Source organism: Protopterus annectens, chromosome 10.part0 (assembly GCF_019279795.1).
Source record: "Protopterus annectens isolate FY-2018-M chromosome 10.part0, PAN1.0, whole genome shotgun sequence".
Taxonomy (NCBI): domain Eukaryota; kingdom Metazoa; phylum Chordata; order Ceratodontiformes; family Protopteridae; genus Protopterus; species Protopterus annectens.
The window spans coordinates 1,656,369,650-1,656,387,831 of record NC_056744.1 but is presented as its reverse complement, the minus strand read 5'-3'; the positions used below and the strand labels follow the sequence as shown (position 1 = coordinate 1,656,387,831).

The following is an 18,182-nucleotide window of genomic DNA, read 5'->3' as shown; positions in this document are numbered from 1 at the left end:
ATAAAACCTGGACCCTCAGCTACCCCTGGAATATTCAGGAACTACTCTAAGGCTAATTTCCTGCTATTAAGTGATAACCCAACAAAAGTTCAAGCCCCCATAAACCCGAGAACACTGCTGCCTATGCAGAACTGTTCACAGAAACACTATGCAAGCATATTAGCAGCTGCATAGAGGCAGCTGTAGCCACCAGGGAAAAGTACAGAACTAAATCAAAAAACAAGCCACACTGGTAGAATCACAAAATCAGTAGGCTGTATAACAGAAGGAAGAAAATCATGGCAAACATTAGAAGGTGCAGCCCTAGCAGGATAAAAGTGCTCTTATCAAACTAAACAAACAACTCAGAGGACAGATAAAGTCTACCAAAGTCAAATTTGAGGTAAATTTGGCCTCCCAGGCCAAGGGCAACCATAGGGCATTCTTTAGCTATGTCCACAACCTCAAAAGCAATACACGGTTGTGTGCACAGCTCATTCTAAATGGAGCAATTTATATTGTACCAAAGGATATAGCAAACCTACTGGCCAAAAAATTCAGCTCCAACTTTACTCCTCTCTCCCCCTCAACCTTACCTCAAGATATACCATCAAATATAATTCCCCCTGCTATTACTAGGGATCAGGTCCTGAATGCTAAGGCCCAGGACACTGCATCAGTGGATCCAGACAGCATCCCATCATGCCTTTCAAATAGCATGAAATATGACCTATTAGGCCCTTTGGAATTGCTTTTTAACTGTAGCATCCAAACAGACTTCATGCTTCGTGTTTGGAGAACAGCAACAGTCATCCCTGTGGACAAAGGTGAGCCATCTACAAACCCTGGACCCATAAGTCTCACTAGTCTCATATGCAAACCCATGGAAATGATCAGTAATGATATAGTAAACCTCCAGACACTGGACCCAACCCAGTTTGGTTTCATCAAGAGCAGTTAATGCCTACTCAACCTGGTGGACTTTGTGATGCCCCTCCTCTGGGCCAGTGATTAAGGAGTCTCAATCCTCACCACAGACACCAGTGAGGGGCGTTTACGTGGAACAAAAATAGATACACATAATATTTCCAGATGCAGCTCTCTGCCTCCTGACAGTTGGTAGAAAAGTTATTATAAAAATTGGAAATCAAACTTATTTCCTATGCTCAAAGAATTTTTAAATTTAACAGTAGTACTATATAAAACTGAAAAAAGAAGTGATCAGAATAAGATGTATAAGTCATATTGAGACTTAGTGGTTGGAATAACCTTGAAATGTTACTTTTGAAATACCAACTCTTTATGTGTTAATTGTGTAAGATTACCTTGATGGTTCACTGTATTCTTGTCATTGTATAGCAATATGTGATGTTGAATTCCTTCTTTTATGTGTATATATTGTAAATATGTTAAATTAATAAAATAATGTCTTATAAGAAAGGAAATCGTATCAGATGCTTTGGCCAGGTTGAGGTATGCTACTTCTAGAGCATGACTGCTGTTAACAGCCTGTGTTACCCTTTCAGAGAATTCATTAGACAGGATCTACCTTTGACAAAGCCAAACTGCTGTGGGACTCATGTGATGTTTTTAATATAGACGACTTATGACTGGTTTGCCATTCCTAACTGTCTTGTGTATTCAAGAGCCAAAGCTGAAGAGATGAATTTCCTGGCATCCATGTTGATAAAAAACAATAATGAATTGGGATCAGCGACCTAATCATAATTATTTTTAGTGCATGGAGCATTTATCTGCTCCATATACTACAAGTTAAAGTAAAAAAAAAATGCTGAGTGGTTTGCTGGCTTTCAAAGCCATAAAGCACTTAGTGAGTGCTTTCAAGAAGATAGTGTAACACAGACCCTTCTTTTTACACTCACCTTCTCATACCTGTCAGCTGCTCAGTTTTTCCCATAATGTGAAGATTTTTGTCTTATGTACTTGGCTTGTTCCTGCGTTGGGCTGGCACCTTGGCACCGTAAAAATCTACTGCTAATCATGAGCAGACCGGACTTCCGCTGTAGCGACCCCTAACCGGGAAAAGCCGAAACAAGAACAACATACTTGGCTTGTTCCTCATAGTCGCTGTTTTTCGGACAAATTACTGAGGATTGAAAACACTAAGTAATGACAAACATATTGTTTCCATCAGAAGATGCAGTTAAATATACATCCTGTATTTGTGGTAATTTTTTTAAGTTTATTACAGGAAGTCAGGACACATTAATGTAGACCACAAGCAGAATGAAGTATTTTATTCTACCGCTGTCTTTTACTGGTTAGTACAGGTAGATTTAACTGCCAAGTGCTAGTCCCAACCTTAACAGCTTTAGCAGGCGGTGCTGAACATTTGTTAAGTTCAGGTCCCGCATCACTATGGTTCTTAACTGGTATGTCTTTTTCTGAATACTGGAGCATAATCAGCATTGTTTTACACATTTCTCATTTGGCAATTGTTTTACGCTGGATGCCCTTCCTGACGCAGCCCTCCCCATTTATCCGGGCTTGGGACCGGCATGAAGAAATGCACTGGCTTGTGCATTTGAGGGGCTGATGAATGAAGAGAATGAGAGAGAGAAGGTTGGATGATGTGGGAATAGTGAATCAGGAAGTGCAACAGATTAGCAATGAGGAAGTAAGGATAGCTATGAAGCTGATGAAGAATGGAAAGGCTGTTGGTCCAGATGACATACCTGTGGAAGCTTGAAGGTGTTTAGGAGAAATGGGAGTGGAATTTTTGACCAGATTGTTTAATGAAATCTTGGAAGGTGAGAGGATGCTTGAGGAGTGGAGGAAAAATGTTTTGGTACCAATTTTTAAGAATAAGGGTGATGTGCAGAGCTGTAATAACTACAGAGGGATAAAACTGATCTGTCACAGCATGAAATTATGGGAAAGAGTACTAGTAGCAAAGTTAAGAAGGGAGGTGATGATTAGTGATCAGCAGTATGGTTTCATGCCAGGAAAGAGCACTACAGATGCAATGTTTGCTCTGAGAGTGTTGATGGAGAAGTACAGAGAAGGTCAGAAGGAGTTGCATTGTGTCTTTGTGGACTTAGAGACAGGATGCCTAGCGAGGGGGTGTGGTATGAGGAAGTCGGGAGTGGCAGAGAAGTATGGAAGAGTGGTACAGGATATGTACAAGGATAGCGTGACAGTGGTGAGATCTGCAGTGGGAGTGACAGATGCATTTAAGGTGGAGGTGGGATTGCATCAAGGATCAGCTCTGAGCCCTATCTTATTTGTAGTGGTGATGGACAGGTTGACAGACGAGATCAGACAGGAGTCCCCGTGGACTATGATGTTTGCAGATGACATTGTGATCTGTAGTGAGAGTAGGGAACAGGTGGAAGAGACCCTGGAGAGATGGAGATATGCTCTAGAGAGAAGAGGAATGAAGGTCAGCAGGACTAAGACAGAATATATGTGTGTGAATGAGAGGGAGGATAGAGGAATGGTGAGGATGCAGGGAGTAGAGTTGGTGAAGGTGGATGAGTTTAAATACATGGGATCAACAGTTCAGAATAATGGTGAGTGTGGAAGAGAGGTGAAGAAGAGAGTACAGACAGGATGGAGTGGGTGGAGAAGAGTGTCAGGAGTGATTTGTGACAGATGAGTACCAGCAAGAGTGAAAGGGAAGGTCTACAAGAGGGTAGTGAGACCAGCTATGTTATATGGGTTGGAGACAGTGGCATTGACAAAAAGGCAGGAGTTTGAGCTGGATGTGGCAGAGTTAAAGATGTTAAGATTTCCGCTGGGTGTGACGAGGGTAGACAGGATTAGGAATAAGTTTATTAGAGTGTCAGTTCAGGTTGGACAGATGGGGAGACAAAGCCAGAGAGGCGAGATTGCTTTGGTTTGGACATGTGTTGAGGAGGGATGTTGGGTATATTGGGAAAAGGATGCTAAGGATGAAGCTGCCAGTTAAGAGGAAAAGAGGAAGGCCTAAGATAACGTTTATGGATGTGGTGAGAGAGGACATGCAGGTGGTTGGTGTGACAGAGCAAGATGCAGAGGACAGGAAGAAATGGAAACAGATGATCTGCTGTGGCGACCCCTAACGGGAACAGCCGAAAGAAAATGAAGACGGAGCATAATCAGTATGCTCCATGCACTAGTTAATCAGGTCAGCTATGATATGTTCCATAACTCTGCACGCGAGACTTGCCAAAATGATGGCCCTATAATTTCTGGGGTCAATGGTGGGGGCATCCATTGGTTTTGAGATTTTAAAGGTAAAAGGTTACTAGTTTATGATCATACTTAACTGGGGAGGGAGATAATAGGAATAGGAACATATACAATCAATGTTTGTAAGAAGCAGGGCTAGGATATTTTGACTTTTAGTGGGTTCTCCATCTGGTCTATGGAGTTTTGTTTATTAAATCTACAAAATTTTAGACTACATTTAAAGTGTAGGTATCCCAGTTTATTGAGTGGTAGTCACTCTCCCAGAATGATACACTTTTTGCTTAAGGGATGTTCTTTAGCTATATTTAGGAACTTTATTTTTAGGGGACATAGAGGGTGTCCTGTAACAGACTATTTTATTTTTTAGGATGGAGCACTGCCTTGGGATTGTAATAATGCAAAATTGAAAATTAAACTGCCTGTGTCTGTCAAGTACAGGCTTGTACTGCACTGAGCATAGCCAAGTTCTGTGCAATATAAATGAGAAGGAAAACGAGAGAACCAATGAAAAATCAGCTAGCGCTCCAGAACATAATGCTATCTCCCAAGAAATAGCAGCAAATGATGCTCTACTACAGCAAGAACCAATAATGTCGGTGTGGTATATTGAAGATTTACCCACAGTTGGTGTGGTTTAATCACAAGGGCGAAGCCTGAATGATTAAACAAAGGCAACCGTGTGTAAATCGTCACTATACTACACCACTGAGTCTGTTATTGCTATTATACAATGGCATTATTTAAGAAATAAATTACTATCCTGTCTTAAGTAATGTCTTTGTATAACGGTGCAAAGGTGGTCTTCCACTTTTCCCTTGCTGTCCTAGAGCATTGCTGATGCACTGTGCATGCATATGGGATTTACATTCCTATGCTTTTGCAGTGCAGCTGTGCTGTGTGAAGAAGCAACAGAGAAGGGAATATCTCCTTGCCTTTTTTTTTTTAACTAAAAACAAAAAAGGAAAGAAAGAAACAAACTGCAAGGCTATTAACGTACAGGAGAGATGGGTTAGAGGAAATAAAAGGATAATCAGGTATGTTTATTTAATTATAATAATTTTGACTTTTAGTGGGTTCTCCATCTGGTCTATGGAGTTTTTGTTTTTCTCTATGCCATCTCTGTTCATTTTAGTCTCCAGTTTTTTTCAGTTTATTTAAAAAAAATGAAATAAAAGTAAACTTTTTATTGCATACATTAATGGAAAAAAGTCTGGGCAACTGGACCTTTTTCCATTGGTATATGCTCGGATTTACAACAGGCATGCTGATAGGGCTGAGCAATCAGCATGCTCGTTTTTGAATATTAATGGCTAGTCATTGTATAATACGCAGTAACCAAATTGAACCTCTCAGACAGCTTACAAACTCAGCCAAAACTGTTTGCAATTGGATGAAATTCACAATGCGTGATAAGAACAGAAGAAAGGCAACTTTAATAGCAGAAAAATACTTTTATAACACTAAGGGACACTTAACAGTACATTAAACAGTCAGGCAACTGTAATTTGAACAGCAGATTAACTTTTTCAGTAAAATGAATGAAAAATGGAATAAACATTTAAAAAACAGCTCTTTTTTTGGAGGAAAACAATAAGCAGTTATTAGTGCAGATGAAAACAAGCACTTTCCTGTTTCTCTTATGTAAAATGTTGTCAAAATACAAATTTTAGCTCCCTCTCTCTCCATGTATGCACAGAAGTGCATCGTTCTGAAGACTTTGGATAACGACAGCAACAAGCAGCATTTTATAAACCAGCAAGAAAAGTGAAAGAACAACTAGAGCTTCAGCCAATAGTGTCAACTCCTTAGAAGCAGCAGCAAATTACCGTCTGCCACGGAATAACAAACTACTAGCTCCCCGACAGCTTACAGAATCCGCCAAAACTGGCTGTAACTGTACTGAATTCACAAAGTATAATGAGGGCAGAACAAGGTTACTGTAGCAGCATAAAACACTTAAACACTGAGGGAAACAGTCATTCAACTGTAAATGCAACAGCAAATTAACGTCTCAGTCAGCGGATGAGATGTACAGTAAAAGTTTGAAAAGTAACACTTTGTACAGAAAACTGTTGGCAACCATAAGTGAAGGCTTTCTTGCTTCTCTGATATATAATGGAGTCAAAGCACTAATCGTATCTCTCTATCTGTCTCCCTCTCCCCAAGTGTGCACAGCACAAGATTCTGTAGCGTTTGGATATATATTTGTCAGCAAGCAAAGATAATTAGCTCTGGATTTGTGCATATTAACCACTTCATTTTATGGTAACCACAACTAGGTAGTAGAGAAATGAACTGAATATAGTAATTCACTACAGAGTGCTAACTAATATTTACAAGGCCATCCCTTACTCTGCTGTGAAATGCAGACAATGAACCATATAGCCATGTATTTTTGCTTCTTCCTCAAGGGCACAGTAACTGCTCAGATTAAGTGGATGTAGTTGTCTGGCTCAGTGGCTAGTGCAAAAAAAAATGAGAGTGACAATGCATTTTGCCAATACTAATAACAAAGACTGTGCCCCATATTGATTAATAACTAATGTGATCACCAGACTAAATACCCTTAGCTACCAAGACAAGCTTGTAGCTCTTCTATTCTGATACTCTGTCTCTTGTAGACTTCTGCAAGGTGATATATAGGTTCATAGGTTCATACGTTCATACTAGGCTATCTGCCCGAGGGCATTTACAAGCGTCTATGTCTAGCATTCTGTGTTGTTGCAGACTCCACCCTACTTGATCCCCTAAACTTAAGCTTAAAAACACACACGGCTTCACAAACACTCAAGTACTTGAATTCCCATCAACTAATAAATAAGGCACGCTAGAGGAACATTTTTATTATACAATACTTCTATCTCTGGAATCTGTCCCCATTACATGTAAAACAGGGTGATAACTTCACTTCCATTAAGACAAATGATGATTGGATGGGCAACCTTAAATTCATCCCAAGCCTGTCTTGTTCTCCTCCCAAAGAGGCAGAAGATATTCTATGAAAATGAGTAATGTGATTGTGGTCCATGGACTGACTCTGCCTTGACTAAAGGCATCCATGACAGTTTTATGCATATAACTAGCAATGGCCTAATTAGTGTTTCAGGATAGAAACACTGTGCTGTAATAATAGTTACATACTTGGTCTGTGTTAAACTTTCAAGGGTAAGCAGTTTATAGCATACTTGCTAGCAATAAATACTGAAATTTGTTAAATCACAGAGGGAGATGCTCCTTAGTGGGCTTGCTTTGTGTAAAATGTAACTCCTCTGGCTTATGTTGTAATATCATAATCCGTGACTGCCCCTTTTGAGGAGATACTCTTCAGGGTTGAGTGTGATTACATATATGTTTGTAGAGTTTAGGGTATGAAATAAAACAAAAATTTGTTTTGGCTAGCTGTGTTGCACATACTTCAAAAACACAATGAAATGTACTGAAGAACCTCATTTGTTATGCTGTCAGTCTATTAATGCTTATGGTGAAGTGCCGGCCTTCTTTTGCTGTGTTGGTGATGCTGATGGGTAGGTGAGGTATTGCATAAAACTGATGGAGTGGCGTTTTCTGGGATGGTCTAGCATGAAAAGATTACGTGGTGATGTTGGTTATAAATGAATACAATGTGCCCAGCTGCTTAATGGAAGCTTAAAACATTAGTCATCCAAACCTCTCCTAAACATCTTCAGTCAGAGGATTAATACTATAGTCACCCACTCCATAAGGCCAGGTCCTCCACTGATCCAGAAAATTCTAGGTCCGCCAACTTCATTGGTCTCATCATTAAAACCTTTAAGCAAACTGTTATATAATTGATTGTTAAGGACATTTAAGATATGGGGACTCTACACCCTTCATATTTCTACTTTGTGAAAGGTTAATTGCACTTTCTTAATCTCATTAGTGTCTCTGAAAAGTCACCAAGACCCGAATTAAGGGACATTCCATCCAAACTGCTTGTATGGGCATAGTCAAAACATTTTATACCACTCCTCACTCATCCTTCACAGTTAAGCTAACCCAATTAAATGTCAACTCCTGTGTAGTCTGCTGGATTGTTAGATGTCTGTCCAACCGAGCACAATCATAATAAGGGGTACCATCTCCAAGAAATCAAATAAAAATGTAGATAGCTTCATTTTTCCATCTTAGGCCCTCTCTTGTTTGGAATATATTTTTCTAAAGTTGAGAGAGATGATGATAACCTTTGGCTAACTAAATTCACAGATGACTACAAGCTAGGAATCATCTGAACAGCTCTCTCAGATTTAGTAATACTCTGGTAAGGCCTTGATCACACTAATAACAGGTGTTGTTATCATGGTCTCACCCTAAACACAACGAAGCATTTCATAGACACATTTGATAAATGCAAATTGGTCTTAAGACTGTCATCATGATATGAGGTTTAGGGATGTACATAGATGATGGCTGTCCTTAAATTAACATATTTTCAGTATTGATAGAAAATCCTTCTACCTGTCTCATCTAATCAGGTCTGTACTATATGCTCAAGGAGTCTTTTCTTCAAACATGTAAGGAGCAGCACATAAAGAGCGAAAGCTTTAAACCGTAAATGTCCACTTCCGCTAATTTTTTCCTAGGGAAAAAATTCACTTGGCCGTAAACACAAAAACAAACTTTAAAACCCTAATCAAGTAGGGGGCTGTGCCCCCCACACACCCCTAACTAAATATACCATCTCCAGGATCGCTCTACATTGGAGAAGAGGGCAATTTATGATAATGGGCAAGCTAATATTTTCACAGGGGAAAAAATTCACTGAAGAGGCTGTTGCGGTTTCCAGCGTTCGCTCTTTACGTGTTGGTGTTTAAGCGTTTGATGAAGAGACTCTTCAAGCTTCTAATATAGCCCCATCTAATCTGTCATGGATTATTGTCCATATCCCTAGCCATCATAACCCACCTCATTCACCCCATTGTAGAATGCATTGTTCCATTTCACATGGATTGCTCTAAACAAGTCTCCCTACTAGACAGACTCCAGTATTTTATAACCAAAATAATTTGTTTAAAGTGACACTGTTATTTGAATAAACTAAAAATCTGCCCTTATTTTCTCTGGCTTATAGGCTCTTGCAAACTAATCTGTAGCATGCATTTTAAGCTGTATCACACTCTGCTCTATGCAACCTCTTTTTCCTTGTAAAGAAAAAGTCCCGAGGTAATCCCTATTCCTAGCACTCCGTTTTGCACCAAAATATCAAGAACTCCTAATTCAGGGATAAATTCATCACCCAGTACCTCCCTAGCCAATGGAAGAAGCTTTGCCTATACAAGACAATGTAAAATCCTAGTAACTTTCAAATTTCAGATTGATGAATTATGAAGATTGCTGAAATTCATCACAGGAATCACTGACTGCAAAGTTATCAGTATGTTAAACAAACATTACATATCAGGCCTCTCTGTTCCTTCTTTGCTTCTCTTTTCTTCCTCTTTCACCAGCTTCTCTCCATTTCCCTCCCTGTAACATAATATAAGCTAATAACATTTTCATTTACTCTGTTATATTAACTCCGCTTCCTACCAGAGCCATAGATAACTCGCCTAATGCCAGTCTCCAAAGGTCCCACCCCATTCATCAGCTTCTCTGCGTGCCCCAACCCCAAACTCTTGAAGAAGAAAAAATACTTCAGCTAGGATGTGACTGTTGGAAGCTAATTGTTCCATTGGCTTCCTCACAGTGATAATCATGCCCTCCTTAGCTGTTCAGTCAAAGAACAAATAATTAAAGGACTTTGGCTGCAATTGTAGGAGGCTGAGTGGCTCTTTGGCCATTGGTTTCCTTACAGCCAAAACTGTACAATAGAATAGCAAAAAAAAAAAAAAAACACTTCTGAACCAACATTTCAGTACTCACAGTTGTACCCTCTAACACTTTCTGTCCAGTGGAAATTGCCCCCTTCACCCTACCCTTTCTGCACTACTGCTTCCTACCACCATCTTTTGAACTATTTGCTTACTTCAGGGTTTCTAATTTTTAGGGCATGTTGGCTACTCCTGCAATGTTAACATACTACTGGATTAGTATAAAAGTATGAACATACTATAACATTAGTGTCTGGTGGTGTGGGATATAGATAGGATAAAAGTATACATGGGGATCTTATGTTTTGTATTTTCTAGGTCGAGGATCAGCCACAATTTCTTTTTTGGCCCAGTAAGGTAAAGAGCATTGATCTATGTGTGGCTGTCTGAACTGTACTGATTTATTGTTATGAGTGACAAGTAGGGTATAAAGATTATTAGGTGCAATATAGAAAGTGGGGTGCTCAGAGATAAGCAGCAATGTACCAAGCAGTGCTGTACATGACTGATTTTTTTTTTTAAGTTTCTAACTTTGGAGAATGTGACTAGGTATACTTCTGAATTAAATATTATTGTAGTTATTGTAACTGCACTTAAGGGCAAAAACATCCAGTTTAAGTGCCTGTATAGCCACAATGCACCGATGTTCATCGTGTTTCACTGTTGCAGTCATGACTGTAGGGTTCTCCCCTGCCGGCAGGCAGCCCCAGGTCGGCCAGAATCCCAAAGTCTAGGTCCGGCGTCGGCTGTTCAACCATGCTCCCTGATGTCAGAGCGCCAGGAGTACAAAGCTGACAGCCGACGCCATCTTCTCCAGTCTTTCTTGCCGTGCGGTGATAGCAGTACGCAATTGCCGGTTGGCGGACTCCTGATGAATTTTACTGATATACTTCGGTCCGAAGACTTTCTTCTCCACTCAAAGCTAAGTACCCCGTTGGGGAAACTTTTTTCTTGCTCCACTCCGATGTCAGGAAAAAGTTAATAATTGTATTTCATGTGGGAAGCAAATACCTCATCAGGATTTTCATTCTTACTGTATTCCTTGCTTGGGCCCTGACCACGATGTAGCTAGTTGTCGGTTTTGTGCTAGATTCAATCAACGTACAATTAAGCGAAGGTACGATTTTGCTTTTCATTACTTCGGTAGGCGCTTTAACTACAAAATGTCGTCGGATATGGTCCCGGCTACCGGAGTTCACAAACGTCGCAAGGATAAAGACAGGCCTCTGAGGTCCAAATCTGATGATAGCGCACAAGCGGAGCCAGCTTCAGGTTCGGCCATCGTCAGTGAGGCGCTTTTGCAGCCCCTGTCGTCAGCCATTTCAGAACCGACGGCCGAAACGGACTCTCATGAGGAGCCAACCAGGCCTTTAAATATTTCTGTTGCAGGACCTTCGGACAATGCTCCTTCGGATGGGTCCGGAGCCGCTGTGCAGGTACCGGCTTCTGAAGGGGTTTTCAGGCCTACTCAGCTACTAATAAAGGCAAAGCCAAAGACAAAGGCAAAGACTCCATCAAAATCAAAGACTTCTACACAGGCTTCTTCTGAACCGGCTCCCAAGTCACAGAAACAGTTACTCAAGATGGCGGAGGATTTACTTACTATGATTAGGGGTTCTCATCCCCCTTCAGACAAAAGGCCAAGGCAGGATGTTTCTTATGATTCCTCTGATCAGGCTTCTGTTTCCTCAGTTTCTTCTTCTGATCAGGAATATTCTTTACCTCCTTATGAGAATTCTGATGCTGAAGAATCCATTCCTTCAGCTTCTCCCACTGAGGATTTCTCTTTTGGGGAAACTTTGCATGAAATGAGGGAACATTTCCACTGGGAAGGACAGGAGTATTCGGAATCCAAGAAAAGGCTGAGGGAATTTCTTCTTCTTCCCCAACATAGACCCCTGGCTATTCCTCCTGTTTTGGATATTGTGGATGATGCCTTTTCGGAGGCTAACTTAACCCCTGACTCTTTTCCTCCTGCTCCTGTGAAGCCTGATAGATATTACAGGGTTCCTGATTCCCATCAGTTTTTATACAACAACACTTCTGCTGACCCTGAAACCATTTCACAGGGTCCTAAGGGAGCTAAGGCCGCTTCTGCCAAAAATCCTACTCCTACTGAAAAGGATTCTCGATCCTTAGAAAGATGGGACAAAAAGGTGTACACTTCTGCTACTTTGTCCATTAGGGCTTTAAACTGTCAGTTTCATATGTTTAAATACCAGCAATTTCTATTGTCTGTCTTAAAACAAAAGCTTACTTCCATTTCTGCCTGTGCAGATGATAAGGAATTACATGACTTATTGCATGCCACTGAACAGGTTGGAAAGCATGGTTTACACTGTGGTTTTGATGCCTTGGAGGCTTCTTGTAGGGCTGCAGCCTCTGGCACAGTCATTAGGAGGCATGCATGGCTAAAGGAACAAAATTTACCTGAACAGGTAAAGGCAAAATTATTGGATGCTCCTGTTCAGCCTAATGTTTTGTTTGGATCGAAAGCTGAAGAGGTGATTAAAAAGATGGAGGATAAGGCGAAATCCATGCAAACAGTTAAAGATTTCTTACAAGTACAGCCTCCTAGATTTAGCAGGAATTGGCCTTCAAAAAATTGGTCCTTTCCCACTTCAGACAGGCCTCAGAGGGGTAGATACAGACGTTCCAGAGGGAGGCCTCAATCACAAGCTGCTTATAGACCAAGACAGTGGACTGCTTCCACCCCTAGGGGAGGAGAGGACAGGTCACAATCTCAAAGGAAACAAACTCAATGACTCCCTCTGTGGGGCTACAGGAACTTCTTCCCTGGAAGCCCCTCTTGGAGGAAAACTCTCTCTTTTATCAAAATTGGACTCAAATAACCCAAGACAAATGGGTTTTGGATGTGGTTTTAAGAGGTTACAAATTCCATTTTCATACCTTGCCAAGGCCAAGTGGATGGCCAGACCTTCCAAAACATCAATGGACGGAGGCCTTAAACCAGGTGGAAGCTCTTTTGGCTATGAATGCCATAGAACTGGTTCCTCTTTCAGAGATGGGAAAAGGGTTTTATTCAAGGCTCTTTCTAGTCCCAAGGAAGCAAAACTCATGGAGACCCATTCTGGATCTGTCGGACTTGAACACCTTTCTAGAAATTCCAAAATTCAAGATGCTTACTCTACAGCAGCTACTTCCAATGCTGTCCAAAAATGCATGGATGGTAACTTTGGATTTAAAGGAGGCATATTTACACATTCCCATCAGGCAGGATCGCAGAAAATACCTCAGGTTCAAAGCCGGATCGAGGCACTTTCAATTCTCTGCGCTGCCCTTTGGATTATCTACTGCGCCCAGGGTCTTCACCAAATGCCTGGCTCCAGTAGTAGCTTACTGCAGACTCAAGGGAATTCAAATTTACCCTTATCTGGATGATTGTCTAATTCAGGCAGACAGCAAGGATGTCTTACTCCAGCATCTAGAATTTGTACAGAACCTCCTCAAGTTCCTGGGATTCTCTGTAAACATAAAAAAGTCAAATATGACACCATCACAACAGATAACTTTTCTGGGTGTACTTCTAAACACTACAACCCAGATGGCATTTCTGACATCCGAAAAACAGTTACAGCTGGCTTCAACTTTCAGAACCTTGGCAACTTTAACTCATCTATCTGCAAGGAAATTCCTGCAGGCTTTGGGTTACATGGCCTCCTGCATCCTCCTCGTACCATATGCAAGACTACACATGAGGAAAATACAGTGGTACCTAAAAAGTGTATGGTCTCAGCACTGCCACAGTTTAGACATACTGATCTCCGTTCTTCCTTGCCTTCAAAAGGAATTTCTTTGGTGGTCCAGGGCATGTGCTCTAAACAAAGGGAAGCCCTTCCGTCTGCCTCCTGCCTCTCATATTCTAACCACGGATGCCTCGGATTATGCTTGGGGAGCCCATTTTCAGGGCACTTGTTTGCAGGGCCTTTGGACAAAGGATCAGAAGCACCTGCATATCAATTTAAAGGAAATGTTAGCCGTTCAGAAAGCTCTATTGGCCTTCAGGAATCTTTTACAACCAGGGCAACTGTTAATACGGACAGACAACACCACAGTTATGTGGTACATAAACAAGCAAGGGGGATCTCATTCCTACCCCCTTTGCAGACTAGCCATGGATCTATGGGACACAGCTCTATATTGCAATCTGGATCTTCAAGCTCAGTTTCTACCAGGGAAACAAAACTTCCTGGCAGATAGTCTGAGCAGACATCTTTCGGATCCACATGAGTGGATGCTGGACACCAAAATATTCAGGATGATAACAGCAGTCTGGGGATGTCCTCACATAGACCTCTTTGCATCCCATTTCAATCATCAGCTTCAGACTTTTTGCACCAGGATATTCCACACAGAAGCTTGGAGAGTGGACACCCTGTCATTCAGTTGGAGGAACCTCTCGGGATATGCCTTTCCGCCTCTCCCTCTTCTTCCATGGGTTTTATTGACGATAAAACAGGACAAGCCCAAGATGATCATCTTGCTGCCTCCAAATTGGCCTCGGCAGTTTTGGTATCCAACTCTAAAAAACCTATGCCTGGAGCCCCCTTGTGTTTTACCTCAGTCTCCGAACCTTCTGTCCCAACATCAGGGTCAGGTTCTACACTCTCATGTCAGAACTCTCAGCCTGGTGGCCTGGTTAATCCAGGGCCTTTGATTTCTTCTTTACTGCCCAAGCAGGTTATGGATGTCATTTTAGAAGCCAGACGTCCTAGCACTAGAAAATCTTATGCAGGAAAATGGAAAAGATTTTGTTCCTGGATGCAGGCTCAGGATTCTGATCCTCTTCTTCCCAACATTACTTTAATTTTACTTTACTTGACGGATCTCTTACATAAGGGTCTCTCTTTCTCTTCCATTAAAATACATGCCTCTGCTATTTCTGCTCATTATAATACAGACCCTCCCATCTTTTCCCACCAGCTCATGCGACAGTTTCTCAGAGGAGCTAAGAACTTAAGACCTCCTAGATCTCCTCCTATTCCTGCTTGGGATCTCAACTATGTTTTGGAAAAACTAACCTTGCCTCCTTTTGAGCCTGCTGCTTCTTCTGACATCATGTTTTTATCTTGGAAGACAGCCATCCTGTTAGCCCTAACCTCTGCCAGGTGGGTTTCAGAGTTACAAGCTCTAATGGCTGTGGAACCATATATTATTTTTCATCAAGACAGGGTATCTTTGAGGACTAATCCTACCTTCATGCCTAAGGTGGTTTCCAAAGTGGCTTTAAATCAAACTATACACTTGCCAACCTTTTCCCCACTCCTCAAAATAAAGGGGAAAGGATCTTACATTCCTTGGATGTACACAGACAGCTACGTTTTTACCTGAACAGAACCAAGGACATCAGAAAATCAGAACAATTGTTTGTTTCTTATGCTTCCAGTTCCCAAGGTAAAGCCATTTCAAAACAGACCATTTCTAAATGGATTGCTCATGGAATCAGATTTTGTTATTCTCACCATGGAAAGCAAATCCCAGGCAGTATACGGACTCATTCCACCAGAGCTGCTGCCACTTCTGTGGCCTTCCTCAGGGGAGTTCCTACCAAGGATATTTTGGAAGCTGCAACTTGGAGTTCAGTGCATACATTTTCTAAGCACTACAATCTACCTCTTTACTCTAAGTCTAGGGCAGGCTTTGCCTCTGCAGTCTTGCAGGGCCTTTTAGCCGCCCCTTCCTCTTTATGACCACCTCCCTTTCTTTCAGCTTTGGGATTCTACCCTACAGTCATGACTGCAACAGTGAAACATGATGAACATAGTACAGTTGTGTACACCTACCATAAATGTAGATGTTCAAGTGTCTTCACTGTTGCAGTCTGGGTTTCCCTCCCTCCTGTCCCCTCTTATTTTTACTTTTGTGTATTTCCTTTTTTTTTTTTTCACCATTCTTCTGAGGTGTATTTGCAAAGGTTATGGGACCTTTTTCATTTTGGGACTCCTGACATCTGGGGCAAGAAAAACTGGAGACGATAGCGTCGGCTGTCAGCTTTGTACTCCTGGCGCTCTGACGTCAGGGAGCATGGTTGAACAGCCGACGCCTGACCCAGACTTTGGGATTCTGGCCGACCTGGGGCTGCCTGCCGGCAGGGGAGAACCCTACAGTCATGACTGCAACAGTGAAGACACTCGAACATCTACATTTATGGTAGGTTTACACAACTGTACTTTCTTTGAAACTCGGAAAGTTTTTAAAAAATACCCAGTCATATTGAGTGGCTCTTCACAAAGGGCTTCTTGTTTCAGAATTAACCCTAGGGAGATTCTGTATTTGTAATGTTTTGTTCTATGTGGAGCTTTTCTCCCCGGGCCTCTGCTGAAACTGGACATTCCGTCGAGTCAGACTTTCCCAGTAATCAAATGTAAAAATAAATAAAATGGCAGATGGGTAAAATGTATCTAGTACTCACTGTCAAAAGCTTAAGTATGCTTTTGGTGAGATGGAATAGAAAAGATTGTGTTAGGATATGATTTCCTAATGGCAGAGAGTCCCCTGTAAAATGAGAGAAATAAATTATTAGCATTGCAGATAAAATATTAAAACTTGATCATATTGATTGCTAAATGTATAGAACCATGAAGATTATGCAGTAAGATATGTAATGTCTTTGCATCGACAGTCACTTGTAAATGTTTACTTGTGTAAAGCTTAGTAAATGAGACAGAATTAAATATTATTGCAAAAGTAAAACAAATTACGAACAAATCAAACAAATCTTAAATGGCTAAACTTGCATACATGCTGTTGTAATGAATATATTGAAAATGTTTGTTTTATTATTGTAACAAATTACTATTGAATAATCTGTTTTAGGTACCCTAAGGACAGATTGCGGAATGAGTCACAGTCAGCAGTCATTAGTTGGGAAACCCCAGTTGCAGCACCAAAGAAAGAAGCTTACGAACCATTCTCAACCTTTGAGGAGTTACGACAAGCTTCATTCCAGTCCTGTACCACAGGTTAATTTGGGACATAGCTGCAATGAAATTTCCAAATGTGGTCATGGAGAGCCTGAATTAAATTGCCTAACAGAGAATCTGCAGCAGTGTGTTCAGGCAGTGAAGGACAATGACAAACATAATCTTATCTCTGCACAACAGGTTCACTCAGAGTGTACCAACAGCAAGAGCTCTGAATCTGACACAAGAACTCACACAGAGAAGAAACTCTATAAATGTACAGAATGCAGTAAAGACTTCAAATATCTCAGTAGGCTTAAAACTCACTATGCCATTCACACAGGGAATAAACCCTATAAATGTGCAGAATGTAGTAAATGTTTCACATTTCTTGGTAATTTTCGAAAGCACCAAGCCATTCACACAGGAGAAAAGCCATATAAATGTGCTGAATGTGAGAAGTGTTTTACACAGAAGGGACACCTAATACACCATCAGTACTCTCACACAGGGAACAAACCATATAAATGTACTGAGTGCAGTAAGTGTTTCACGTATCTCAGTAGCCTTCAACAGCATCATGCCATTCATACAGGACAAAAACCATTTAAATGTACTGAATGCAGTAAATGTTTCACACGCCTCAGGAATCTCCGACAGCATCTTACCATTCACACAGGAAATACACCCCATAAGTGTGCTGAATGTGGTAAGTGCTTCACGTATCTTAACAGCCTTCAACAGCATTATGCTATTCACACGGGTGAGAAACCTTATAAATGTGATAAATGCAATAAATGTTTCACATTTCTCAGTAATCTTCGACAGCATTATGTCATTCACACAGGCGAAAAACCATATAAGTGTGCTGAGTGCAATAAGTGCTTTACACAAAGGGGTCACTTAAAACACCATCAGAGCTCTCACACAGGTACTAAACCATATAAATGTACTGAATGCACTAAGTGTTTCACACGTCTCAGTAATCTTCAAAGGCATTATACCTTTCACACAGGTGAAAAACCACATAAATGTCCCGAATGCAGTAAATGTTTCCCACACCTCAATGATCTGCGCCAGCACAGTGTTGTTCATGCTGGAGAGAAACCATATAAATGTTCTGAATGCAGTAAATGTTTCACGCGTCTCAGTAGTCTTCGGCAGCATCAGATCCTCCACATAGAAGTAACAAAAGTACTTAAAAATACTACTGATGCATATAACTCCAAATAAACTGCAGAAGTCAGCTGTTGTGGCT

The 18,182-nt window shown here is 41.1% G+C and overlaps 1 protein-coding gene across 1 annotated transcript in view; it reads left to right on the top strand.

Annotated features, from left to right (window-relative positions):
• LOC122814378 (zinc finger protein 91-like) overlaps nt 1-18,182 on the top strand; it is a 316,216-nt gene that overhangs the window by 90,829 nt on the left and 207,205 nt on the right. Inside the window, exon 6 of the mRNA XM_044086962.1 lies at nt 16,839-18,154. Within this exon, the coding sequence (XP_043942897.1) occupies nt 16,839-18,154 (1,316 nt within the window). The remainder of the gene's footprint in view (nt 1-16,838; nt 18,155-18,182) is intronic.